The sequence below is a fragment of the Lethenteron reissneri genome, chromosome 18, assembly GCF_015708825.2.
Source record: "Lethenteron reissneri isolate LAM-NWPU_2019-01 chromosome 18, ASM1570882v1, whole genome shotgun sequence".
Lineage (NCBI taxonomy): Eukaryota > Metazoa > Chordata > Hyperoartia > Petromyzontiformes > Petromyzontidae > Lethenteron > Lethenteron reissneri.
The window spans coordinates 460249-487865 of record NC_083796.1 but is presented as its reverse complement, the minus strand read 5'-3'; the positions used below and the strand labels follow the sequence as shown (position 1 = coordinate 487865).

Sequence of the window (27617 nt, the reverse complement as noted above, 5' to 3'; positions counted from 1 at the left end):
TGTTACCCGTTTGATCCTATGCATACAGCCCTACACAAACAGCCCCTCTGTAACAGCCCTACACTAACACTGGAACTAAAACTGCCCATAGTGCCAACATTGCTCTTGTACTAACACTGGAACTAACACTACCCACAGCGCCAACGTTACTCCTGTACTAACACTGGAACTAACACTACCCACAGCACCAACGTTGCTCCTGTACTAACACTGGAACTAACACTACCTACAGTGCCAACATTGCTCCTGTCATAACATTGGAACTAACACTACCCCCAGCGCCAACGTTACTCCTGTACTAACACTGGAACTAACACTACCCACAGCGCCAACGTTGCTCCTGTACTAACACTGGAACTAACACTACCCACAGTGTCAACATTGCTCCTGTACTAACACTGGAACTAACACTACCCACAGCGTCAAGATTACTCCTGTATTAACACTGGAACTAACACTACCCACAGCGCCAACGTTGCTCCTGTACTAACACTGGAACTAAAACTGCCTATAGTGCCAACATTGCTCCTGTACTAACACTGGAACTAACACTACCCACAGCGCGAACATTGCTCTTGTACTAACACTGGAACTAACACTACCCACAGCGCCAACGTTGCTCCTGTACTAACACTGGTACTAACACTACCCACAGCGCCAAACGGTGCTCCCGTACTAACACTGGAACTAACACCACCCACAGCGCCAACGTTGTTCCTGTACTAACACTGGAACTAACACTACCCCCAGCGCCAATGTTGCTCCAGTATTAACACTGGAACTAAGACTACCCCCAATACCAATGTAGTGGTGGTGTTGACGTGCGCCAACAGTGATGGATCACGGGGCGCGGGGTTGGGCACTCTTTTGACCAATCACTGCCAGCACGCAGTGATTGGTCAAATAGGATGGGTGCTCTCAGCGACGTCCGCAGGAGGAGCATAAAGGGGGACGCGCGAGAGCACTCGAGGTCGTTGTTAACCAGTTGAAGACCGAAGACGGAGTGGAGGAGGTAGTGGCCCGAGACCCCTAGTCCCGCCGTCCTTGTCAGGGCCAGGGCCCTGTGTGGCTCGGAGCCGAGACTGTGGGACACGTAGTCCGACGCCCGTGTGGGTCGGGACGGTGGTACCCAGAGCCGAGACGGATACCCCGGCCGGGTGTGTTCCGGAAGGCTACGGGCGTAAGAGCCCGTGTCAGTGTAGCTGAGTGGGTGTTAGTCACCCGAGTAGCTAAGTGGGTGTTAGTCACCCGAGTAGCTAAGTGGGTGTTAGTCACCCGTGTAGCTGAGGGGGTGCTAGTCACCCGAGTAGCTAAGTGGGTGTTAGTCACCCGTGTAACTGAGTGGGTGTTAGTCACCCGTGTAACTATAAGTTGGTGAAATAAAGAGTGTGCTACCCGTGAAGTCGTCTCCCGCCGAGTTACTACTTTACAACTGGTGTCAGAAGTAAACCTGTCTTCAAGAAGAATGGACACAAGGAAGACTACCCGTATCCACGAGCAAGATCGGGGAGACGACGGCGTACCGGAGACACCAACCTCGGGAGGAGAGGACGAGGAGTTGCCGCCGATGCAGCACTTCGCGGCGATGGCCGATGCTCCGCTTGCCTCCGACACCAGCCTACAGGACGCACACTCCCGCCTGGCGGAGTTGCTGCTCGCCGCCGCTGCAATTTTGGCGGAAATCTCCGTTCCAGCGGGCGGAAGGACGGCTGCGGGGTTGGAGGAGGGAGCGCGGCTGGAGGGATCCCGCCAGAAGGCGCTTCGCGCCAAAAGTTTTGAAGTTGGCGCCATTTTTGAGGGTCCGCCACCAATTGGCGGGAAGCGCTGGACACCACGTGGCCAGAGATCTCCACACAGCGCAGCCCGCGTCATCGGCGCGCGCCGGAGCTCTCCATTATGCGCCTGCAGAAGGAGCCGACATTTTCTGCAACCACAGCGGCGCGCGGGAAAATCGTTCCGACGATGACGACGACCGAGTCCTTCAGCAACGATTGCCCGCGCTGTCGGCGTTCAAGGCAGACGGGGGCGACTGGGGAGCCTTCCAGCGAAGGTTCCTCGCACATCAAGAAATGTCGGGGTGGTCCGACACCACTGCCCTGCGCGCGCTGCCAGCGATGCTCGACGACGACGCGCTTGCAGCCTTCACATCTGCCCCGAGGTCGTCCCGCTCAACGCTCCAGGCCGCGCTACACCTGATGGCTAAGGTGTTCGGGCCACCCTCGACCTGTCGCCACCATTTCTACGATCGGCGAAAGGTGGTTGGAGAAACAACGCTCGCCTATCGCACGGCGCTGCTCGCCCTGGCGGACTCAGCTTTTCCCCGCATGGACAAGGAGGGGAAGGACGCCATGGTGACGGAGCAGCTGCTGGCGTTGGCTCACGACTTGGGAGTTCCCATCAATACGGCGGACGAAATGGACATCTGCTCCCTGGGGATTGCCACAAGTATTCACGCTTACGAAGTCCTCAAGCGCAAGCCGACGGTCGTCTGCGCATCGGCGGGGAACGGGGCACCGGCCGCCACGGTCACCGGACCTCAGCCTGCTGCGGCTCGGGAGGAGGCCTTCGCCGTTTCGAGACCGGGGGAGTGGAGAACGGGAGGTCGTTCGCCCACACGTTCATCCCGCAAGCTGGAGCAACCGAAACCTACGACGTCCCTCGTCGTCTGCTACAACTGCGGCCTTCGGAGCCACGTCGCGTCCGGGTGCCGGGCCCCGCGTCAGCGCAACACGGGACCACGTCCGGACGACGACCAGGGCCACAAGACATCCCAGCTAAACCCGGCAAGTCGCGGCACCTCACACGTTCGGTCCACATACACGGCACGTTCGGGTCGCCGCTTGGCGGTGGGGGGACCGCGTATGGGCACCGGGGGTTCGGTTCGGCGAGAGGGGTCCGTACACGGCCCGAAAGCAGTCGAATGGTCCGAATTGGCCCACAGGATAGTGGCTGCGTCGGCCGGGTCGTCCGTGGTAACGGGGTTTATTGACGGGGTTGAGGTCCGGGTGCTTGTGGACACGGGTGCGTCGGCCACTATCATTTCGGACCTTATTTATAACATTCTTCCCGTCCAATGTCGACCCCTTCTGCCGGTGGACGTACCATTTTACGCGGCGAACGGGGGATCCTTGGGAATCATCGGCCAGATTCGGGCGACTATTTGTATCATCATCGCTGGCCGTTCCTTGTTTACTAGGTACGGACTTTCTGTCTAAAATGCCCATCAAAATTCTCATAGATCAGGCCTGCATTGAGCTTCCATCGGGACGGCGGGTTGCGTTTTTGACGAGTCCTACTAAGATACGCACGGTTTGTGCGACGGTGCAGGCGCTGGCAACTCAGACTGTACGGGTGCCCCCGGGATCGCAAATGTTGGTACCCCTTCGGTTGAGAAAACCCCTCGGGGTAGATGCGGGGACACAGGGAGTTCTGTTGGGGCCGTCTAACAGAGCTAAAGGGGGCCTCGACTTAGCGGTGGCCCAGACCATGGTGAGGGGGGACAGTGAGCCGTTCGTTATGGTCCTGAATACGGGGTCGCGGCCGGCCGTGATTACGCAGGGAACGGTGCTGGCTCACGCCGCGCCGCTACCCGTCGAGGAACAGCTCGTTGCTCACGCGGATTCGAGTGCCGATACGCATCCTCAAAGTGAGGAGGGGACAGAGTGGTTGGACTCGTTGTGTGCCGGGTCTAGTAACTTGTCCAGTGTGCAGTTGGGTGCATTGAGGGGCTTGCTACTCGAGTTCGCTGACGTGTTTAGCAGGCACAAGTACGATATTGGCTGCACAGACCTGTTGCGCCACCACATAGCTACTGGGGACGCGGCCCCTATTCGACAGAATCCCTTCCGGCTCAGTCCAGCCGAGAAGGAGCATGTGCAGTCGGCGGTTAATGACATGTTGGCGGCCGACATCATTTCGCCCTCTTCCAGTCCGTGGGGTGCTCCTATCGTCCTGGTTAAAAAACAGGACGGGTCCTTGCGGTTCTGTGTCGATTTCTGCCGCCTAAACAAAATCTCAATGGCCGATGCGTATCCACTCCACAGGATGGATGAGTCGCTGGATGCCTTGGCGGGAGCACAGTTTTTTTCGACGCTCGATTTGCTTTCGGGATTTTGGCAATTGCCCCTCGATGACGAATCGAAACCAAAAACCGCTTTCCGGACACCGGGAGGCCTATTTGAATTCAACCGATTGCCCATGGGCTTACATTCCGCTCCCGCCACGTTCCAGAGGCTCATGGAATTGGTTTTGTCAGGCCTCCAATGGGACACCTGTTTGATTTACCTCGATGATGTCATCGTTTTCAGCCGGACTTTTGAGGAGCACCTCCAGCGACTGAGAGCGGTGTTCCTCAGGATGCGTTCCGCTAAGCTTAAATTTAAACCGGCTAAATGTTATCTGCTTCGGGAATCGGTCAAGTATTTGGGCCATATCGTTAGTCGTTCAGGGATCTCGACAGACCCTGCTAAGACGCACTGTGTCAGCTCATGGCCAACGCCAACCTCTGTCACTGAAGTCCGCAGCTTCATAGGATTCGCCTCCTATTACCGTCGTTTTGTCAAGCAGTTTGCCACCATAGCCAGGCCCCTGCACGCTTTGACGGCTAAAGGTGTGCGGTTTCACTGGGGGCCGGAAGAGGAGGCCGCGTTCTGCTCCCTTCGTGACGCCTTGGTGCAGGCTCCCCCCTTGTGTTACCCTGATTTCACGCAACCGTTTGTGCTCGACACGGATGCCAGTAACACGGGTATCGGGGGAGTGCTCTCCCAGGTGGTCGGGGGGGTCGAACGGGTGGTCGCCTACGGTAGCAGGGTTCTGTCCCCCGCGGAACAACGCTACTGCGTGACACGTCGTGAATTGCTGGCGATTGTGTTTTTTATACAGCAATTCAGGCCGTATCTTTACGGCCGTCATTTTACAGTTCGCACGGACCATGCGGCTCTCCAATACGCTATGCGGGTGGCGCAGCCATCCGGCCAATTGTCCCGATGGTTGGAGGTCCTTCAGGACTACCAATTCACGACGATTTACCGCAAGGGATTGCGCCACTCGAATGCGGATGCCTTGTCGCGGTTGCCGCCGCGTACGGAATGCGCATGTCTGTTGGGATCGGCGCGGTGTAAACCATCTGTCGCTGTCCCCGCGGAAGTTGTCCTCGCCGCCACGGATATTACGGGGGTCGACGCTCCCACGGGGAGGGACTCGCTGTTAGCGCTGCCTTTCATCGAGTGGGGCCGTCTGCAAATGGCCGACAGCTCCCTACTCACGCTACGTCGGAAGGTTGACGCTCCCGAGGGAGGGGAAACGCGGGTCGGTTCCTGGGTGTACAGACAGGGCCTCTTGATGAAGTGGGACAACATGTCCCGGCGTCACGCGCTCGTGGTGCCGTTTGCTATGCGGGTAGGGTCGTCCTGGCTGCTCATGAACGACTCATGCATCTGGGTTTTCATAAAACGCTCGCCCTCATTCAGCGAGACTACTATTGGCCGGGGATGGGCAACGACGTGGCGAACATTCTTAAGGGATGTGTAGGGTGCGCCCAAAGAAAACCGCCACCAATAGCGGCTAACCCACCGCTGCAATCCATTCAGGTTTCGCGCACAAACGAATTGGTTGCGTTAGACATCTTGGGGCCCTTTCCCACTACACCTCGGGGAAATAAGTTCCTGCTGGTTGGCGTGGAGTACTTCACCCGCTGGCCCATGGCATGGCCACTCGCCAACCAGTCGGCTGCGGCAGTGGCGGACGCCTTTGTCCAAGGTTATGTTTTGGACAAAGGCGCCCCCGAACGCTTGCTGACGGACCAAGGAAAAAAATTTTCGAGCGTTTTATTGCGCGAGGTGTGCGACCTGTTGGGTACAAAGAAAGTACGTACCTCCCCGTACCACCTGCAGACTGACGGTATGGTTGAACGTCTGAACAGGACGATTACGTCTATGCTGTGCCAACAGGTCTGCGACGACCAGGTGGATTGGGACTTACAGGTACCGGGGGTACTAGCGGCCTATCGAATGGCCCCTCATGCGGCGACGGGGTTTTCTCCATTTTTTCTTATGTATGGGCGGGAGGCCGATCCGGCCATGGACGTCCAACTGGGGATTTCCCAGCCACGGGCCAAATCTAAATTGGCAGACTACATCAAGTTTAATATCGCCAAATTGGCTGAAGCGCGAGAGGCTGCGAGATTGAATTCGCGGTCTCGGCAGATCGCGAACGAGCGATTGCATGGACGGAGGGTGCATACGCACAATTGGGAACCAGGCGATAAGGCCTGGCTGCATTGTCCACATGCACCGTTGGCTACGTCCCCCAAATTGTTGAGACCATGGAGGGGACCGGTGGAAATTGTGCGGGTTGCACGACCCCAGAGTATACAGATTAAATGGGGAAAACGCCGTTGGTACGTGCACCCCTCCCGACTGAAACCCTACGCGGCGCCGCGTGACCCCGTTTTGTGCCGTAACGACCGAGCGTGTGATGTGACCGTCGACTCGGGGAGGGATGTGTCGCAGGCTGATCCTCACGTGTCTCCACCTGACCCACCCCCAGGTGTCTCGGACCTGACGGCTGTTGACCGTCGGGAACCGGAACCCCGCGGCACGCGCGGAGCCCCGATGCCTGGCCCATGCCTTCCTGAACTGCCGGCACCACCGGACGGTCAACCGCGTCTGGTGCCGTACGACGGACCGGCAAGGCGGACTCGGGCTAGGACACAACACTTTTCATGAAAAAATATATTTTTTTCAAACCCGCCCTCGCCGCCGTGTCCCCCCTCTGCCGGGGTAATGTCCCGTTCAAGGGACGCTCGGAAAGATTGGGACGCTGCACGAGTCGGAAAGAAAAGTAGAAATTTTTTTTTTTTTTTTGCATACACATTTATTGTTGCCACTCGCCGGATTGTACAAATTGTTCTTGCTGTTGTAGTGGCATTTGATGATTTTTGCGGATTGCGGTGTTCGTGTTGTGTTGTGTTGTTATGTTGTTGTTGTTGTGTTACGGGGCACACATGGGGGGGAGGGGGTGTTGTATATTTTTTATAGCAGCCGGGTCGGCTGCGAGCTATGTGGTAGGGAGTGATGTAGTGGTGGTGTTGACGTGCGCCGACAGTGATGGATCACGGGGCGCGGGGTTGGGCACGCGATGTGGGCGTGGTATGGACGCGCGCGCCGGTGGTGAGGCGCGCTGACACAAGGTGGGAAAAGAGGATCGTAGCCAGCACGCAGTGATTGGTCAAATAGGATGGGTGCTCTCAGCGACGTCCGCAGGAGGTGCATAAAGGGGGACGCGCGAGAGCACTCGAGGTCGTTGTTAACCAGTTGAAGACCGAAGACGGGGTGGAGGAGGTAGTGGCCCGAGACCCCTAGTCCCGCCGTCCTTGTCAGGGCCGGGGCCCTGTGTGGCTCGGAGCCGAGACTGTGGGACCCGTAGTCCGACACCCGTGTGGGTCGGGACGGTGGTACCCAGAGCCGAGACGGACACCCCGGCCGGGTGTGTTCCGGAAGGCTACGGGCGTAAGAGCCCGTGTCAGTGTAGCTGAGTGGGTGTTAGTCACCCGAGTAGCTAAGTGGGTGTTAGTCACCCGAGTAGCTAAGTGGGTGTTAGTCACCCGTGTAGCTGAGGGGGTGCTAGTCACCCGAGTAGCTAAGTGGGTGTTAGTCACCCGTGTAACTGAGTGGGTGTTAGTCACCCGTGTAACTATAAGTTGGTGAAATAAAGAGTGTGCTACCCGTGAAGTCGTCTCCCGCCGAGTTACTACTTTACACCAACATTGCTGCTGTACGAACACTGGAACTAACACTACCCCCACTACCAACATTGCTGCTGTACTAACACTGGAACTAACACTACCCCCAGTACCAACATTGCTCCTGTACTAACACTGGAACTTACAGTATCCACCGCGGCAACGTTGCTCCTGTTCTAACACTGGAACTAACACTTCCCCCAGTACCAACATTGCTCCTGTACTAATACTGGAACTAACACTACTCACAGCGCCAATGTTGCTCCTGTACTAACACTGGAACTAACACTACCCACAGCACCTACATTGCTCCTGTACTAACACTGGGACTAACACCACCCACAACGCCAACGTTGCTCCTGTACTAACACTGGAACTAACACTACTCACAGCGCCAATGTTGCTCCTGTACTAACACTGGAACTAACACTACCCACAGCACCTACATTGCTCCTGTACTAACACTGGGACTAACACCACCCACAACGCCAACGTTGCTCCTGTACTAACACTGGAACTAACACTACCCCCAGTACCAACATTGCTCCTGTACTAATTCTGGAACTAACACTACCCACAGCGCCAACGTTGCTGCTGTACTAACACTGGAACTAACACCACCCACAGCGCCGACATTGCTCCTGTACTAACACTGGAACTAACACTACCCACAGTGCCAACATTGCTCCTGTACTAACACTGCGACTAACACCACCCACAGCGCCAACATTGCTCCTGTACTAACACTGGAACTAACACTACCCACAGTGCTAACATTGCTCCTGTACTATCACTGGAACTAACACTATCCACAGTGCCAACGTTTCTCCTGTACTAACACTGGAACTAACACTACCCACAGCGCCAACGTTACTCCTTTACTAACACTGCGACTAACACTACCCACAGCGCCAACGTTACTCCTGTACTAACACTGGTACTAATTCTACGTACAGTCCTAAGACTGATACTAACTCTACTCACAGTACTCGCACTGGTACTAACTGTAACCACAGTACCAACACTCCGACTAACACTGGTAATAACTCTAATGACAGTACTAACACTAATCCTTAAACTGGTACTAACTCTACTTACAGTACGAAAACTGCTACTAACATTGGTACTAACTCTACCCATAGTACTAACACTGCTATTAACACTGGTACTAACACTACCCACATAACCAACATTGCTACTGTAGGAACACTGGTACTAACACTACCCACAGTACCAACACTGCTACTAACTGGTACTAACACTACCCACAGAACCAACATTGCTACTGTAGGAATATTGGTACTAACACTACCCACAGTACCAACACTGCTATTAACACTGGTGCTAACTCTCCTCACAGTTCCAACACTGGTACTAACTCTACATACAGTACTAACACTGGTTATAACTGTACCCACAGTACCAAACACTGGTACTAAAACTGGTACTAACTCTACTCACAGCACCAACACTGCTAACACTGGTACTAACTCTACCCACAGTTCCAACATTGCTACTGTACAAACACTGGTACTAACACTACCTACAGTACCAACACTGCTAATAAAATTGGTACTAACTCTACTCACAGTCCCAACACCGGTATTTAATATACATAAGTCATAACACTGATACTAACTCTACCCACAGTACAAACACTGGTTTAACTGTACCCACACTACCAACACTGCGACTAACACTGATAATAACTCGACTCACAGTACTAACACTGCTCCTAAAACTGTTACTAACTCCACCGACTGTACAAAAACTGCTACTAAAACTGGTGCTAACTCTACCGACAATCCTAACACTGGTACTAACACTACCCACAGGACCAACACTGCTACTAACACTGGTACTCACACTACCCACATTACAAACAATGCTACTAACACTGGTAATAACTCTACTCACAGTACTAACACTGCTCCTAAAACTGGTATTAACTCTACCCAGAGTACAAAAACTGCTACTAACACTGGTACTAACTTTACCGACAGTCCTAACACTGGCAATAACACTACCCACAGTGCCAACACTGCTACGAACACTGGTACTAACTCTACCCACAGTCCTAACACTGGTACTAACACTGGTACTAACTTTACCCACAGTCCTAACACTGGTACTAACACTGGTACTAACTCTACCCACAGTCATAACAGTGGTACTAACTCTACCCACAGTACTGGGATTCAGTTGAGTGGTGGAGGTGGTGGGAGCGATTCGTATTTGGTTCAGGTGAGTGGGGGTCCGTGTTGGGGTTCAGATGATTGGGGGTCCGTGTTGGGGTTTAGATGAGTGGGGGTCCGTGTTGGGGGTTAGATGAGTGGGGGTCCGTGTTGGGGCTTAGATGAGTGGGGGTCCGTGTTGGGGTTCAGGCGAGTGGGGGTCCGTGTTGGGGTTTAAATGATTGGAGGTCCGTGTTGGGGTTTAGTTGAGTGGGGGTCCGTGTTGGGATTCAGATGATTGGGGGTCCGTGTTAGGGTTCAGGCGAGTGGGGGTCCCTATTTAGGGAGTGAAGTGAGTGGTGTTCCAGGACCCCGTGTTTTAAGATTTGGAGAAGGGGGGGGGAGGAGGGTGCCACTGCCCGGTCCCTCCTCTTCACACGGGGGTTCAGAGAGTGAGGCGAGGGGACACGCAGGAGAGAGGGAGGGAGGGAGGAGGAGGGGGCCTGAAGGGGCCATTCCCCAGCGATGACTTGGGAGACAGAAATAGCGGCGCGGCCGCCACTGCGCACGCGTCCCGCTGCTGGTGTCGCGTTCCCTCGGCGCCTCCAGTCGCGGCACCCAGATCAGGGGACCCCACCAGGGACCCTTCCGTCTCGCCCGCACCAGCTCCCCGCGGTGAGTGAGTGAGTGAGTTCGCGCTCTCCCCGGGTACCCGCGGCGACCCACGGGGACTCCCCGGAGCCGCGTCAGAGACGGGGCCGATCGGGGGTCGCGGAGAGCCCAGGGGCGTGGGGGTTCTTGTGGGAGAGAGGGCGACTCGGGGTATTTTTAGGCGCCAGCTGGCGAGATGCAGCTCCCGTGACTGCGACGGGGCCCGGGGCCCCTCAAGTCTCCACTGGGGTCCCTGAGCCGATCCCTACCGTAGGGACCACGGGGGCCGTGATCAGAAGTCCACGTCCATGTGTCCACTCGCCTGGAGGACCCGGGGAGCGGGGGTCCCTGGGTCCCTGGAGGACGCAGGCGACCTCTTCCCCGGTGTGCCCCCGCCGTCGCGATGATTGCGTTTTACGTGGAGCTGCGACGAGAACGGCTGTCGAGGAACGGACTGAGTGGAGTGGCGACCCTGGCAGACACTCTCGGGGCCCCTTGATAGGGTCAACCACTGCCCTGCGGGGTTCGGGGGTGACGGCGGGAGGGGTCCGGGGCAAGGCCCGGCCCCGGGGCCCCCTCCCTGGACCCCTGCACGAGGTCAGCGACGCCAACATTCCATGACGCACGGAGCTGTTTACGAGGCCCGTGGCCCTCCGTGCGCCCGCACCTGCAGCTGCTGCTCGCAATCCCGAACCTCATCTCTCACTCATTCTCAACTCTCTCATCATCCAGCTCCTCCTGAACGCTTTTCTCATCCTCATCTCAGTTCTACACTCATGCTCATCGTCCTGATTCCACCCCTCATCCCATTCCCTTTTATCCTCCTCATCCTTCTCCCACTCAACTCTCTCCTTATCCCACACCTCCTCAACCCTCTCTCCTTGCCGTCACCATAACTCCTACCGTTCTACCTTCTCCGCAGCAGGATCACCAGCAATCATCATCACCATTACCAGCAGCAGCAGCGATGACGTCCCGCTCTCGGAACGGGCCCGGAGCCCCGGGTCAGGGTACCCGCTACACGCCGCACACGCCCAAGAAGAGCTCGTCCCGGGAGCTCAACCCATACCTCTCCGACGTGCGGCCAGAGAACCGGTAAGGGGGGGTCACGCACCAAGGGTTAGGGTAGAAACCTCGACCCCTGCCATTGTGCTCCGTGTACCCCCTTGGCCTGTGTCCCCTTGCCCCCGATCCTGGATCAGCTGATATAGTGCGAGGGATGTTGGGGGGGGCGGGGGGGGGCGTCCCTTGTGACCACATCCCCATAACCCCTTGTCCTGTGCTCCATGTCCTGTGCTCCATGTCCTGTGCTCCATGTCCTGTGCTCCATGCCCCCCTGCCCCTTGCCCTATTTCATTCTGCCTCTTACCATCTAACCTTGTCCTTAGCCCGTGCCCTTGCCACCACACCCCGTTGGCTTGTACTCTCATTGCCTCATGCCCTCTGTGCTATCCTCGTGCCTGTGACCATCTCCCCGTGGCCCCTGTCCAGGCACACCCTGTGCACCATCATGTCGCAGCTGGCGGAGGAGTCATCTCCGATGTTTGCCGTGACCCCAAGGTCGCGCGCCGTGAGCGAGGATACCGACGTGCGCTTCACGTGCACCGTGAGCGGTAGCGCGCACACCCACACACACACCTACACACACACACCTACACACACACCTACACACACACACCCACACACACACCTACACACACACCTACACACACACACCTACACACACACACCCACACAACAACAACAACAACAACAACCGCCATTCGCCACTAAGTGGCGGTGACGTCACCACGATGCTTGTGCCAGGCCAAGTGCACCTTGAGGCCACGTGAAGTGTCGAAAGCCCGCTGGCAGGAGGTCACGCTTTCTATGACCTCCTGTCACAGGTGCTGGCTAAAGTGGCCACTCGGGACAGAGTCATCTTGTTGGGTGACTTCAATGCCCGAGTTGGTCATGATGCTGACACCTGGTCTGGAGTGATTGGAAGGCATGGGCCAGATCAGCTCAATAATAACGGTAGGAGGCTGCTAGATTTTTGTGCAGCCCATGGGCTTGTGATTGGGCATGCGGGCTACATGGCCGAGCCAACGCAGCCTTGCCTGCCGGAGGTGCTCACCGATGGGACTTTGTCCAGATTTTTCGAGGATTTGTGAGCTCCTCACACAATCCAGCCTGGTAAAACCCAGGATTGATCGTAGGCAGGCCAGCCTAAATGTTTCTAACCGGCGGAGATGTTCCATTTAGGGGGGTCCACGTTTTGTGGACCCGCCTACACACACAGGTACACACACACAGGCACACGTCCACATTGCCACACACCCACACACCTACACATACAGGCACACGTCCACACACACACAGGAACACGTCCTCATAAACACACCCACATATCTACACACACACTCATATACAACAACAGCCGCCATTCACCACCAAGTGGTGGTGATGTCACCACGGCACTTAAACCAGGCCAGTTGCACTCCGAGGACACGTGAAGTGTCAAAGGCTCGCTAACAGGTCACGGGACAGACCCAGGTGCCATGGGTTTGGGGCCGTCCATAAATTACGTCACGCGATTTTGACCGATTTTTGACCCCAATCTCCCCCCCTCGTCACACGGTGTCACACAAAGTCAAATAGTTAATAATGCAAATTTATCAAAATTAGTGTTGTTATAACAATTATATTTAATTCATATTTATTTAAAGTTGCGCATTTTGATGTGACGTCATATTTCTCAAACCCCCCCTCCTCCCTCGTCACACATCGTCACAAATGTCTGACCCCCCTCCTGCGTGACGTCATTTATGGACGGCCCCTTTACTGAGATGATTGGCAGATGCACCACCCGTGCCAATTTGCTGCAATTTGGTCGCCCGGCGCTGCGCCCTGCGTTGTTGTGTCGCTTTGCTGTCCTCCATTGTTGTTGGATGGTGACTGCCTCCAACTACCCAGTAGCGTCCTTCACGGGCCTCCTCCATAGAGGCCGATCTTAATCACTAGTACTAGTCTTCGGCAAGTCCACTCAGGTCCAGATCTTCTTGTACCGTTTCAGTCTATCTATTCTCCAGCTCGTGCCGTGCCCGATTAGCGCCCTCTACGCGGCCAAACAGAAGCTGCTTGGGCATGCGATGGCTGGGTATGCGAGCTACATGACCCAGCCAACGCAGCCTTGCCCGCCGGAGCTCACTGATGGGAATGTGTCTATAGCTTTCAATGATGTGAGCTCCTCATACAATCCAGCCTGGTTAAACCCAGAATGGATCGTATGCAGGCCAGCCTGACTGGTGCAGATGTTCCATTCGAGGGATCCACGTTTCACAAGCATAGAGGAGGGAGGGCATGAATTGGCTGAGAAGATCCAGAATTTTGTGTGGAGTGACAGACCAGGTAACTTCCACACAGCGTTACACAGCCGATGAAAAGATAATTCCGCCCGATTGATTCGGACTGAGACTTCTGCTGTCAAATCAGAGCTGTTTATAAGAACACTGCCCAGGTACCAAAACTTCTCCACTCTATAACTGCTCCATTACCCAAGCAGCAATTAACAGAACATTAGCATATATAACATGGTTGACCAATAGGGAGCCATCCCTTAATCGCAATCGGGCATTGGATCAGCTTCCCATTGTACCAGATGAATGTTCTCCTGAAGAAGCCATAATGAGCTTTCGAAAGTGTGGTTCAAGCAAATTTATTGACCAGCGAGCACTGGCGACCGGATGGCCGTCTGGAGGTCGCAAGTTCAAATCCTGGTTGTGGGGGTTGATTCAACCAATCATCATCCCTCCCCCTGGGTCAAAATAACGATATATGGGGAAGATCAAAGCGGTTGCCCGATGGATAGACTCACCCCCGCCAAAGGAATGTGGAATTTACAACACATGATCAGCGCTGTAAATTGCAGCTAAGCACCAACGTTCATATTTTTTTTATTGAGAACAAACACCCATAAATTGTCTGAAAACATCTCCTGAGAAGGAGTTCTCAGACTCAGCGTGGCTTTCCTGAATGAATGAATCATAATCGTTATTTATCCTGGAGAAATCCGATGAGCTATGAAGCTCTTGTTAACAGATGGTCCAGTAGGGGCACGGGGTCAGAAAGTTACAACAATCAATAGAAAACAAAGATAAGAGTGCAAAGTATAGGAAAGGTAAACACTAAAAAATGCATGAAATGAAACTAAACTATTTTTTTTTTTACCACAAGCGACCTGGCCACAAATGATAGCTCAACTAAGTGGTTTGTAATGTGGTCATTTATAGCAGCCAAATAATCTAAACGTATTTTTCTAAATGTGAAGGGTAAAACCAGAGGACCTGGATAAAACAATCCACATGACCACCGGGAGAATATGCAAACTCAAAATATACAGGCGTCATGGCCGGAATTGAACCCATGACCTCCTGCATACCATGACAGGAAGATAACATCACACTACACAGTCCTTCAATAAATGTTCACGTAAAAATGTAACTTTCGATATATATGGGTAAGGATGAACGTTACAAATCACATCGGCAATCGCTGTCATTACAATATTACAATCACTCTTATTATAACCCAATTACTATAACACCAAAATCACTATCATAACACCACAATCACTAACCATTATAATACCACACTCACTATCATAACACAACAATAACTATAATGACTCCACAATCACTGTCCATATAATACCACAATCACTAACATCACACCGCGATGCTTGTGTAAGCAGGAACTCACTGACCATTTGACTCTAAAGTCCCTGACCTTGTTGTCCTCCCCCCTGCCCAACCTTCGACCCCCAGGCCACCCAGAGCCCGAGGTCCTGTGGTATCGTGACGATGAACAGCTTGACCGGTTCTGCGGGCTGCCCAAATATGAAATCCTGCGCGAGGGAAAAGTGCACACACTCAAGGTGTATCGGTTAGTGCGCCCTGCACGGCACACACCGCATGCTGCACACGCACAACACGCTCACACGGCACGCTCCACATGCACAACACACACACATGGCACATACACGTCACGTGACATATGTGCACTGCACATGCACAACACATACAACACAAACATGACACATACCACATCTACACTCTACACATGAAACAACACCTACACAACACACACTATATACACGCACAAACACACCTGCCTTAGACACGTGACCCATACACGCATGGCTGGATCTCAGGGAGATACAGTTGGAGTGGGAGGGGGGCGACAGTTCAGGGTCCATGGGGGACCTGTTTCCTTTGATAAGAGAAGTAGGGATGCTCACTTGCATCACTGGGTGGATGAACAACTCTCCCTTGATACGGTGACATGTAATTAGCCTGCGTTAACCTCGTCCACCAGCCCTCCAGTATCAAATAGCAGATCGCTCCTGGGGCTTTAAGTACACGCAGGGTCGTGCTGCTAACAGGCAGCGGCAAGGCTCAACGCACATCCACCTGACCCCCGCACTGCATGTCCAGTGCTCTCAGCCCTGGCAAGATTGGCCGTTTTCATCGATGAGGCCACTGACTCGAAGGGAGTCGACTAACGCGGCGGTCCCCACAGGCAGAATTAAAACACTGCGACAATGGCAGGAGGCACTGCACAAAATACACACACACATCGTGGCCCCTACAGACACGACGCCTACGCAACGATCCCCACTGGGCACACGCGTGGCAGCGAATCAGGGCAAAGCCACCAAACCCGGGCCCGGCTTCTCCCCCATGCCCACTTAGGTGCACGGAGGAGGACGCGGCCATCTACCAGGTGTCGGCGCGAAACACCAAGGGCATTGTGTCCTGTTCCGCCGTGCTGGAGGTGGCCACCATGAACGAGTTCAAGATCCACCAGCGCTGGTTCAACAAACTGAAGGCCAAGGCAGAGGCGCGGCGCTGCGAGGCCGCGCGGGCGCCCGGCAAGGAAAACAAGGGCACGGCAGCGCATGACGGCGTCACCCCGGCAACGACCGCAGCGGCCGGCACGGCGACCTCCTGGCACCGCAGCCCTGAGTCGCGGACACGCCGCAAACGCCGCTCGCCCGACCTCCGCAATCCATCGCCGTCTTCATCGCCGGCTTCGGTCCGTGCCGAGCGAGCGAGGAGCAGGGCCACCTCGTCGCCCAAGAGGGCGGCGCACACGCCGCATCTCGGCGGCTCATCTGAGCCTGGGGCCGGCCCTCCCACTGGGCCCCTTGCAGGGCGTGCATCTCCGCCCAAGCGGGTCGCGGGTCGTGCCGAGGCCCGCCAGGACGCGGCGGACGCAAAGCTCAACGGTTTCCACGGTGGGCCGGGCTCTGTAGACCGGGAGGCCTCGTGGAAGTCTGGCTCGGTGCGGGGTCGCGGCGATGGGTCCCACGGGGACCCAGACGATGGTGGGGACAGCGGTGGTGGTGGCGGCTCAGTGGTGTACATAATGGAGACGGTGGAGGAGATCATCACCACGCGCCCCGCACACAAACCCGACGCTGCACACTTTCAGAGGAGCAGGGCGACCGGGGAGTCGGCCGCCATCGTAACCCCGGTGAAGGTCGTGGATGAAGCAGAACAGCACGAGCGGCAGCGTGAGAAGCAGCCCGAGGAGGAGCGATCGCTGGACGCAAAGGTCCCAACAGTGGGCGAGTACCTGCGCGAGCTCCTACACGGCGCTCATGACGGGAGTGAGCCGAGCGACACATCCCAGCCCACCGAGCTGAGCGCCTCCGAGATGGAGTCAGAGAAAACGAGCGAGGATGACACGAGGTCTTCGGCGAGCACCACCCCCACGGAAGTGCTTGGCTTCTCCGCGTCTCCCGCACGGAGCCCCGACGACTTCGACACGGCGATGAGCACGGGCGGCACGGACGATGAGACCGGCGGTCACTTGGGGCGGATGCCGGCGAGCGAGCCTCTGTTCTCGCCGGCGTCGCGCCCCAACGCTGTGGACAGAACCACAGCCAATACGAGCCCAGGGCAGGGCACAACTGACGTGGAGAGCGATGCGTGCGAAGATTTATATGACACGGCGGATGAAGAGAGCGCCACATCTCCTGACTACAGCTCAGAGGCCGTTGACTCCTCGTCGGACGTGACAGAGGAGTTCGGGGACTCATACTACACGCTGTCGGATGGCCTCCCCTCACCCGACTCGGACCGCACGGAGACGCCACTCTACTTCTACTCGCCCAATGAGACACCCCTGCCGAGCGACGACACGGACACGGCCTCCAGTGGCGGTTGGTTCACCGCCCGCGCCTCATTCTCCACCGGTGACTCCAGCGTGGCCCTGGCCAGCACTGACACCAGCACGGAGGCCAGCAGTGGCTCCGGTAGGAGCAGTAGCCTTCTGGGCAGCCTGGCCTACCTGGCAGGCAGCCCCGAGGCTGCGGGCATTGCTTGGAATGCGCGCGCAAACCGCGGGTCAAGTGACGATGGCGCTTTGCGCGTCGCAGGCACGAGGCGGCAAGGGGCGGCGCCGCGGCCGTTGCAAAGCGCCGGCCTCAACCTGCCGCTGATCCCGCCCCCCCCCGCGCTGCTGCCAGTTCCACGGTCACCGCGACAGCAGCCAGCGCAGTCACCGGTGGAGTACTACGTGGTGGAGGGCCCGCGGCGCCGTGCCACGCCAGGGCCCCACGGGAGGGTGCGCCGTGACGAGTACTTCCAGACGTCGGGCCCAAGCCCGCCGCCAGACTCCCCGGAGGCTGCCATGATGCTGCTGCACCGGAGCCGGTGGGCGCCTGGAGGCTTCGTGCAGGTATGACGTTGATGACGGTGATGATTATTATTCGTACTTGGTTATTGGGTTAAGCGACGTAATCTGGATATATTTCTGTTGAAAAAACCTTCCACCACCTGACACATATGAACCTTTATCCATTTCGAGACATCCGGTCACCACTGAATCTCGGAACACGAAAGCGGTTAGCATTAATTTTATTTAGAGAGCGATAGCGCCGATGTCTTAAAGACACTGTAATCACCGCAGAGAACTGTAGTGTCACAGTCACACTCTATGATAGCTGGTGGCAAACTCTGCCGCATGCCCTCCTGCATGGCCTTGTGGGAACCTTGGTGCTGATAAAATAATTTTTAATTTTAGTTTTTCTTCCGATTCCATTCTGTTGACTTACACGTACGTCATTCGAACAGAATCGGAAAAAAAACTCACAATGTACATGAATGTAATTGGAATGGGAAAGGATTAAATTGTCACTTGTGGATAGTAGGCCAAACAAAGGGAGGTCCCTGTGTGCCAGCAGTGTTGTTAGCAGCCACTAGCAGGCCTGCACCTTCACATTTTCTGAATATGAATGTCGTCACCAACAACATCACAAGTACAAAGCTATTGTGCAAATGAACGCTCTATGATAGCTGGTGGCAAACTCTGCCGCATGCCCTCCTGCATGGCCTTGTGGGAACCTTGGTGCTGATAAAATAATTTTTTATTTTAGTTTTTCTTCCGATTTCATTCCGTTGACTTACACGTACGTCATTCGAACAGAATCGAAAAAAAAACTCACAATGTACATGAATGTAATTGGAATGGGAAAGGATTAAATTGTCACTTGTGGATAGTAGGCCAAACAAAGGGAGGTCCCTGTGTGCCAGCAGTGTTGTTAGCAGCCACTAGCAGGCCTGCACCTTCACATTTTCTGAATATGAATGTCGTCACCAACAACATCACGAGTACAAAGCTATTGTGCAAATGAACGCTCTATGATAGCTGGTGGCAAACTCTGCCGCATGCCCTCCTGCATGGCCTTGTGGGAACCTTGGTGCTGATAAAATAATTTTTTATTTTAGTTTTTCTTCCGATTTCATTCCGTTGACTTACACGTACGTCATTCGAACAGAATCGAAAAAAAAACTCACAATGTACATGAATGTAATTGGAATGGGAAAGGATTAAATTGTCACTTGTGGATAGTAGGCCAAACAAAGGGAGGTCCCTGTGTGCCAGCAGTGTTGTTAGCAGCCACTAGCAGGCCTGCACCTTCACATTTTCTGAATATGAATGTCGTCACCAACAACATCACGAGTACAAAGCTATTGTGCAAATGAACGCTCCCTGCCGCAGGCTCCACACCCCGGTGTGGCAGACGCCCATCACGAGGGGGGCCGTCGGGACGTGGTGGTGGAGGGGGGCATACCCTCGCCCCCAACAGTGGGCAGGGCGGGCAGCCAGCGCCCCCCATCCTCCCAACTCAGCACCGACTCAACGGACGACACGTGCTCGTACGCTCACATCACATCGCCACTCGGTGTGTCCTCCGAGGACTCGTCCAGCACCCCAGAGACGGAGCCCGACCTGTGGCACCCCGTGGAGGAGGGCCCCCCCGTCGAGCCGGGGCCTCCCGCGGAGCGGGCACCCCCTTCGGGGCCGGGGGTCCCCTCGGAACGAGCGATGCCGGAGATGCGAGGGAGCGAAATGAGGCCGGGTGGCGCGATGACGGATGGGGGCATTGGCCCGCGTGCCAACATCGGCTCGCGGAGGCCGGCCGGAGAAAGCAGAGTTGATGAGCAAGGGGCTCGTGGGAAGAACGTTTGCCATTTGGCCAACGTGGAAACCTCCGACAAGGGTTTACGAGTGGAGGGAGATCATGACGGCCAGCAAGTGCCCGTCCACGCCGCAGTGGCCACCAGGGCCGGGGGACAGAAGGCCGTGGCCGGAACCGACCCTGCAGCGGAGCGGCCGTCGGCTCCTCACTCCGGGGCGGGCGGTGCCACACGTTGTGAAGTTGCCAACACAGCAGCCAACGCCGTCAGCGCGGCCAGCGCTGGAGAAATGGGCGCAGTGGAGTCGGACATTTACCTGGAGAACTTGGGACGGGAGAAGCAGCGAGCAGACAGAGGTGGGGAGAACGCAGGGATACCGAGTGGAGGAAAGAGCAGCGTACGCGCTGACTCCTCGGTCTTCGTCTTCAAACTCCCCAAGGTGCCACTGGTGGTGATGGAGCGAGCGGTGGAGGAACAAGGGAAGGCCGAGCGCGAGCGGCAAGTGAGTGCCGCACCCCCTACGCAGTGGCCTCGCCAGGCCGAGCCAAAAGACTACCTCGTCGTCGCTCAACAGGAGGTGGCGGCCGACGCTGACTTGGCAGTGCCCCCTGAGGAGCCCCTGGTCGACCGCGGCAAGGGTGGGGATCCACCTGTGAAGGGAGATGGAGCGGATGAGAAACCCAGACTTACGGAATCCGCCGAGGTCAGCGGCGATGTGGGCGAAGACGTATCTGCAGAGAGGCCTGGAACGGATAACGCCAGTGAGTTGCATGCCACACCAAAATCGGTGCCGGTGGCGAGAAGCGAGGCCCTCATATCGGTGGAAACGGAGCAGCGCGGCGAGGAGGAGAGAGAGGAGCGCATCCCGGGGGGCTGCCCGGCGCTCCCGACCATCCTGGTAGAGGACACGAGCACGGGGCTCACTTCTCGCAGCCCGCTGCTGGCGCGGCTATGCGGTGCTGGCAGCTCCCCAGAGACGGCGCGTCGGGCACTGCTGCCCTCGGCCACACCACAGGAGCTGGCGTCCGGAGCCCGCAGGAAGGTCTTCATCCCCCGCGGCGCAGCCGACGCCGCCTCCACACCACAGCCACCCGGCGGCGAGCAGGAAGGCGACGCGACAGAAAAACCGGTGTTGCTCAGCGCCGTCGCATGCGGATCGGACGCCGCCAAGCTGCTCCTCCCAACGACCGCTGGCCCGGACACGCAGGAACCGACGCCGGTCGACGGCGAAAGGCCTGCTCTGGCCTCACCCGCTGAGGCCTCCCAGGCAAAAGGTGATCCCCCCGTTGCTTCGGCTCCTCCTGCACGCGGCTGTCCCTGTCAGTTGTTCTAACTCGAGGCCGCCTCTACACAGCAGCAATGATCGCCCCCTGCTGGCACACTGATGCCCACTCACATGCCAGTTGCTGAGTCACCTTGTGCTGCACAGGGTCAGCTGCCACTGCGGTGGGGGGGGCCCTTTCAAACGCGTTGAGATGAGATGTGAGTCGCTGATTACGTGTAGAGTGGTCTGAGGTGCCTTGATGTGATGGAAGGTGCCTCTGTGCGTGTGCGCATGGCCGTGTCAGTAGACGCTGGACCGTCAGAGAAGGTGGCGGCACCACCTTCCCCAAAGGCACCATCCGTAAGGGCAGCTGCCCCCCAGGGCCCTGAAGCCTCCGATGGGCCCAGGGGGGCCCCAGATGCGACGACCAGCTCCCCCGGCTGCCTGCGCCGGCTCCGCGGCTGGGACGCGGTGCCGGGGCCTGCAGAGAGGGCCACCGAGTACCCGAGCCCCGGCAGGGCGGAGGAGACCGCCAGCACGGTGCACGACCCCTTCAAAGGCAAAGCTCTTGTGGCATTAGCAGCGGCAATGGCAGTGGCAGAGACGCACTCACACGCACGCACATGCAATCGCCACCATGAGGCTATGTAACGTTTCTGTAACTTCGTGTAAAGATAAGTGTTTTTCTAAATGTCCGAAACAAGCCCTACACGCAGCATGTGAAGGCAACACGGGCGACCTTTGTGTTCCGTTCCATTCCATGTACGGCGGGAGGCCTCGGCAGGCCGCGCTCACCCTCGCCACGTCCTCGCCGTCTGTGACCCCCCTCCCCCGTCCAGCACCCCAGCTGCTACGCAAGATCCGCGTGGACGCCTTTCCGGACCTTGCCGGCAACCTGAAGCTCTGGTGCCAGTTCTTCAATGTCCTCACCAGCTCGCGCGTCTCCTGGAGCCGCAACGGGACACTCCTCACGGAGATGGAGTTGAGGTGATCACGCCGATCGAGAATAAATTACGGAAATAATCTTTTTTGCATTTTGCATAATTTGTCGATAATGAATCTGTGTTCCAGGGCATTGGCAGCTCTTCTCATATGGCCGTGTGTGCTGTGTGTGCGGTGTATGCTGCAACGCTATGTGCTGTGTTCTGCGCTGTATGTACCGCTCTCTGGATATGTTGTTTGTGCCATGTATATGACTGTGCAATCTGTGTTCTGCGTACTCTGCGTGCTGTGTGTTGCACGTGCTGTGTGTGTGCTGTTCGATCTGTGCTGCGTGCCTGCGCATGCCAGCGCGGGAGACGAGGGCCCCACGTCGCTGGCGCTGCCGCAGGCCTCGCGCAAGGACCACGGCCTCTACACGTGCACCGTGTCCAACCGGCACGGCACCGCGTCCGCGGAGCTGCACCTCACTCATGAGGGTAGAGCCACCACCTCCACCACACAGGCTCCAGCACCACACAGGTTCCACCACCACCTCCACCAATCAGACTCCACCACCACCACCTCCACCAATCAGACTCCACCACCACCACTACCACCACACAGGCTCCAGCACCACACAGGTTCCACCACCACCTCCACCAATCAGACTCCACCACCACCACTACCACCACACAGGATCCAGCACCACTCAAGCTCCAGCACCACCACTCAGACTCCACCACCACCACTACACACAGGAGTGCGCAGCACGGAGCCTGCGCTCGGGAAACCCACTACAGGAGGTCTTGTTGGTCCCCCCCACAGTCCCGCAACTCACCCCAGAATGTTCTGTTCTGGGCTAAACCAACAACTCCAAACCCTCTTGTGTTCACAGTCTTGCGGGAGCTGGTGAACAGAGATGAGGTCAAAGGTGAATACCCCAGAACGTGAGGTTTACCGTTCCGCCTCCACCAGCTACTCTGCAATGCAACTCGGATTTCTATTTGCTTGATTGCCGTACTTTGTTTTTGCTTTCATAGTTTTGGTGACCAAGGTCACTGTTGCCACTAAGACCATATGCTGGTCTACTGACTTCTCTCCCGGTTGCACAAATATAACCTGAACGTCGACGCGGCGGCGCCTCCGCGCGTCTCCCCGCTTGCAGACGGCGAGGAGATCGAGATGACACCGCTGGTGTTCGCGAAGGGCGCGCGTGATACGAGCCACTGGGGCGACCGCTTCTTTGGGCGCATCATTACAGAGGACGCGCCGCTGGGCGGCGCGGCGCACCGTAAGGTGTTCCGCACGCGTGTCGTCTATGGGCTGGCGCCGCTCTTCGAGTCGGGTAGCGCGTGCGTCCTCAAGGTCCACGGCGCCATCGCGTTCAGCACGCGCCGCGACACCGCCGAACTCGTCGCCAAGAACCAGAAGCTCACCGTCGAGGTATAAAACCCGCCCACACACTGCCACGCGACCACCACTGCCACGCGACCATCAACGTCGTCACTCCATGTTGTGTGCTCCCTGTTGCAGGTGTGCAAGTCTCAGAACACGGCGCGGGAATACTGCAAGCTGTTCAGCGCTGAGGCGCGCACCGTGGAGGGGTTCGGAGAAGTCCCCGAGTGAGTCTGCACCGTCGTCACGTGTACCACGCCCGGTTTCGTGTCCGTCACGGTTGCCGAGCACAGGGGCCCAAAGGGCCACAACGTCAAATGGCCAGCAGCGAAACGGCACCGTTGTCAAAGTTGTAATCGAAGAGTTAATAGGTTACTTTAATTGCGCGAGGTTACAATTGTTAGTGAATGCGGCGAAAAGAAAGACGATGGTGGGAGAGGGAATTCCAAAGTGGAGCAGTGCGAGGGAAGCAGCAGAAAGAAAAGTGAGGTGACCTGCAGTGTGGTGAGTGGGTGGGTGAGACAGTAGGTGAGCAAGCAGGTGAGTGATTATTTGATTGGGGAAGTGAGTGAGGGAGGAATTGAGTGGGGGAAGTGAGTGGTTAAGTGAGTAGGGAAGTGAGTGGGGAAGTGGAACACAGTGTGCAGGGTGAGACGACAGTCAGTGTCTGGCAACCTCAACACTGGCAGAGAAAACGAGTGAATTTTATGGGAATGGTACCCACGGCAGTAGTGATAGAAGAGTGACGAGAAGGTGACTGACCACCATAAAGCGAACGGCCGCTGGCAATGCGGTGAGGCACAGGTCGCCCTGCCGATGGCCGCGGTGACAGTGGCTTTGCTGTGACTGCTGCTCCAGGATCGTTCCGGTATTCATGATCTTCCGGCCGGGCAGCCACGTGCCGTACGCCTCGCTGGAGCCTGAGCTGGGTGGCCGCATAGAGCGGTTTGTGCCGGAGGGGGCAGGGGGGATCCCGGGGGCCGAGGGAGAGGCTCACGAGAAGTGCCACACTCTCCGCCACTGGCTCTACCTGTGGACGAGCGGAAACCTCATCGTGACCAATGCCAAAGGTACCGCACCCGGCAACACAATCGCTCTGGTGACACGTTTTCCACGGCGTGTCGCCATGATCACCACGGCCCACAGTCACCATGCAACATCCTCCAGCGAACCATTACAGTCCACTGTGTGTGTGCACGAGAGTGTGGAGAGCGGTGGCAAAGTGGTTAGTGCACTGCGCTATGAGCTGGTGGCTTGATTCCCGTTCATGGCCAACGTTGGTGACGAACATCTCAACCGGTCCTGGGCCTCCCCTACCTCGACTCAGCTTTATAGGAGTACTTGGTGTGGTGTGGTGTGGAAACATCTGCACTGGGGAGACAAATGTGGCTGGGCGTGGTTCTGGTGACACCACCTACATATAGCTATGCCGTACCAGACTTCATAGCTGCTCGTTAAGAGCACTTGCCCCAACAGTCGGTGTTGGCTACACGGGGATTTATGTCTTTGTGTGTGTGCGTGCCAGGTGTGGGCCTCACGCTAACGGACGTGGAGGTGGCCACGCGTTTTCCTGAGTAAGTGGCGATGACATGACTTTCACACACAACCTTCATTTATCACTAAGTGGCGGTGTCGTCACCATGGCGCTTGTGCCAATCTAGGGGCACCTTGAGGCCACGTGAAGTGTCGAAGGCCTGCTCGCAGGTCACGGGACACACAGGTGTCATGGGTTCACTGACTGAGATGAGTGGCAGATGCATTACCTGTGCTCCCCAGTATGCCAACTTGCTGCATTTTAGCCGTCCGGTGCTCCGCTCGTTATTGTGTCACTTGTCTGCTTTCCGTTGTTGTTGGAGGGCGACTGCCTCCAACTGCCCAGGAGCGTCCTTCAAGAGCCTCCTCCACAGAGGTCGATCATGACACTAATGGTACCACATCAGTTCGTCTTTTCTCTAGCCCATAACGTGCTGCTGGGCATGCAGACTACATGATCCAGTCAACGCAGCCTTGCCTGCCGGAGCTCACCGATGGGACGCGCATCGTGTACCCGTGCCACGTGTCGTATACCCGTGTTGTGTACCCGTTCCGCGTGTCGTGTACCCGTGCCGTGTGTCGTGTACCCGTGCCGTGTGCAGGACAGCGGAGTGGGGCCCCACTCCGGCTCCGCTTGCGCTCGATGCCTTCCGCGACGCTCACAGCTGCAACCGCTACTGCGCACTGCTGCGGCTGCGGCCTCTCAGAGGTCCCCCCCCGGGCCTCCCGGGGAGCCCACAGGCCACCTCCCGTGGCCTTGCCCCCCGCAGTCCGGGCGTGACCAGGAAGGGGGGTGTGACGGTGGCAGCGCCGCGCTCCAGCCCACAGACGGCGCGCAAGGCCACGCTGTCTGCGGGGGGCGGCGCCGGCAGCCCCTCTACACCACGGCGCGCCTCCTTCTCCAGGTGAGCACGCACGGTGGGGACACGGGCGCATGGGGGCACGGGGGCATGCACATGGGAAGATGGAGGTGCGCACACGCTGGCACACGGGAGCAGATAATGGTACAGAGCCGCCAGTCCTCACTGCATCCCGCGCACGGGTATCACCACGAATCTCAACTGCTGCTGCGACTGCTGCTGCGACTGCTGCTCTTGAATTGCATTGTAACTGGTGCCGTTGTTTTGTGCACTCACTTCCACGTGTCCATTCAACACCTCTACTCGCTCACCTCTGTTCGCTCGCACGCAAACAACAGCCCACAGTCCACACGCAAATTCCTGTCCACCAGTCCGCAGGCTCCGCGGAAGCGAACGATATCAGGGGGACAGAGCCCCCGCCAGCCCTCCAGCCCCCAGGCCCCCCGCCGCGACATCAGCTTGCGGGTGCAGGCAGCAGCGCCGGCGGGGGCTGCTCCCCCCGTGGAAGCCGCCCCCCGTGCCCCCGGGGATGAAACCAATCGGGCAAACGAACGGTGCTGACGAGGGGAGGCGCACGGGGACAGCGCGAGTGTGCTCGCGGTTCCATTTGTTTTACTAATAAGAGTGAACCCCCCTCCACCGCCCTCCACAGCCCCCCACCCTCTTTAGACGTTCGATTTCACAGACACTGCACAGCTTAAAAGAGCAATGCACGCCCCCGCGCTGGCAGGATGTGGACAATAACGACACGAGAATCAGCCGCGCATTTGTACAGCGCTCGCTCAAATGCCTCAGCGACTCACGACGCCTCACGTCTCTCCTCTCAACGTAAACATTTGAAAGGGGGCGCTCGCAGTGGCAGCTGTCCCTGTGTGGCACGAAGGTGGCTCGGCACCTGGCCTGCATTAGGGCACGAATCTGCCAGTAGCAGGGGATGGTGTTGCTGTGTGTGATCCCAAGTGGAGTAATTTGTGGTGTAACTTTCGAATTTGGGCCTCGACGTCAGCACACGGTCGGCCGACTCTCGCGAATGACGTCGCGGGATCCTTAACGTCCACTGCACGTGGAACAGACGGCGTGGCGGTGTTGATGGTTACGGTAAATGCGGGCGGGGGCTGAAGGGGGGGTGGGGGAGGGAGCTATGCACTCAGCGACGGGTGTTTGTTGTGATGTTTGTGTTACCGCGCTCGCTGCCACGCACCTGCGCTCACCTAAGTTCGCACTCTGCACCGCACACCCCACTTTGCTGCACGAGGCAGCGGCGGCTTCTGTTGCTGCTGCCGGTGACGCACGCGGGGTCTGGCTGAGAGGGCGCCACCGCGGCTCGGACTCCGATGTAAATAAAAGAGGCCCCAGCGCGCGGCGCTGTCAACACTCGTGCATGCGTGAGAAGCGTGCACACGCCTCACCAGCACTACCTCACCACACCAGTACTACCACACCGTGCACGCCTCACCAACACCACCTCACCAAGCACGCCTCAACAGCACTACCACCTGAATCTCACCCCCCTGCACCCCTGTGCCTCCCACCCTCATCGCCTCACTCAGTCCTCCTCTCGGCAGTCAAGGCAAACTCGTCGGCCAGTGGCCGCATCTGTGGTACTGAAGC

At 57.0% G+C, this 27617-nt stretch overlaps 1 protein-coding gene across 4 annotated transcripts; it reads left to right on the top strand.

The window, feature by feature from the left end:
• Positions 1-10466: 10466 nt before the first annotated feature.
• Positions 10467-27378, top strand: LOC133343647 (alpha-protein kinase 3-like). 4 transcript variants are annotated; one of them, XM_061553353.1, is made up of 16 exons: positions 10467-10590; positions 11489-11661; positions 12058-12179; positions 15372-15489; positions 16299-18291; positions 19615-21307; positions 21602-21856; positions 22137-22284; positions 22588-22715; positions 23114-23149; positions 23384-23661; positions 23752-23840; positions 24472-24683; positions 25139-25187; positions 25749-26051; positions 26345-27378. In XM_061553353.1, the coding sequence occupies exons 2-16, from the start codon at positions 11534-11536 to the stop codon at positions 26565-26567; spliced, it is 5775 nt and encodes a 1924-aa protein (XP_061409337.1). In that variant the 5' UTR covers positions 10467-10590; positions 11489-11533; the 3' UTR covers positions 26568-27378. The 4 variants fall into 4 exon arrangements, with proteins under 4 accessions (XP_061409337.1, XP_061409338.1, XP_061409339.1 ...); XM_061553354.1 differs by having other exon boundaries at positions 10478-10590; positions 11492-11661; XM_061553355.1 differs by lacking the exon at positions 10467-10590 and adding an exon at positions 10895-11163.
• Positions 27379-27617: the final 239 nt, after the last annotated feature.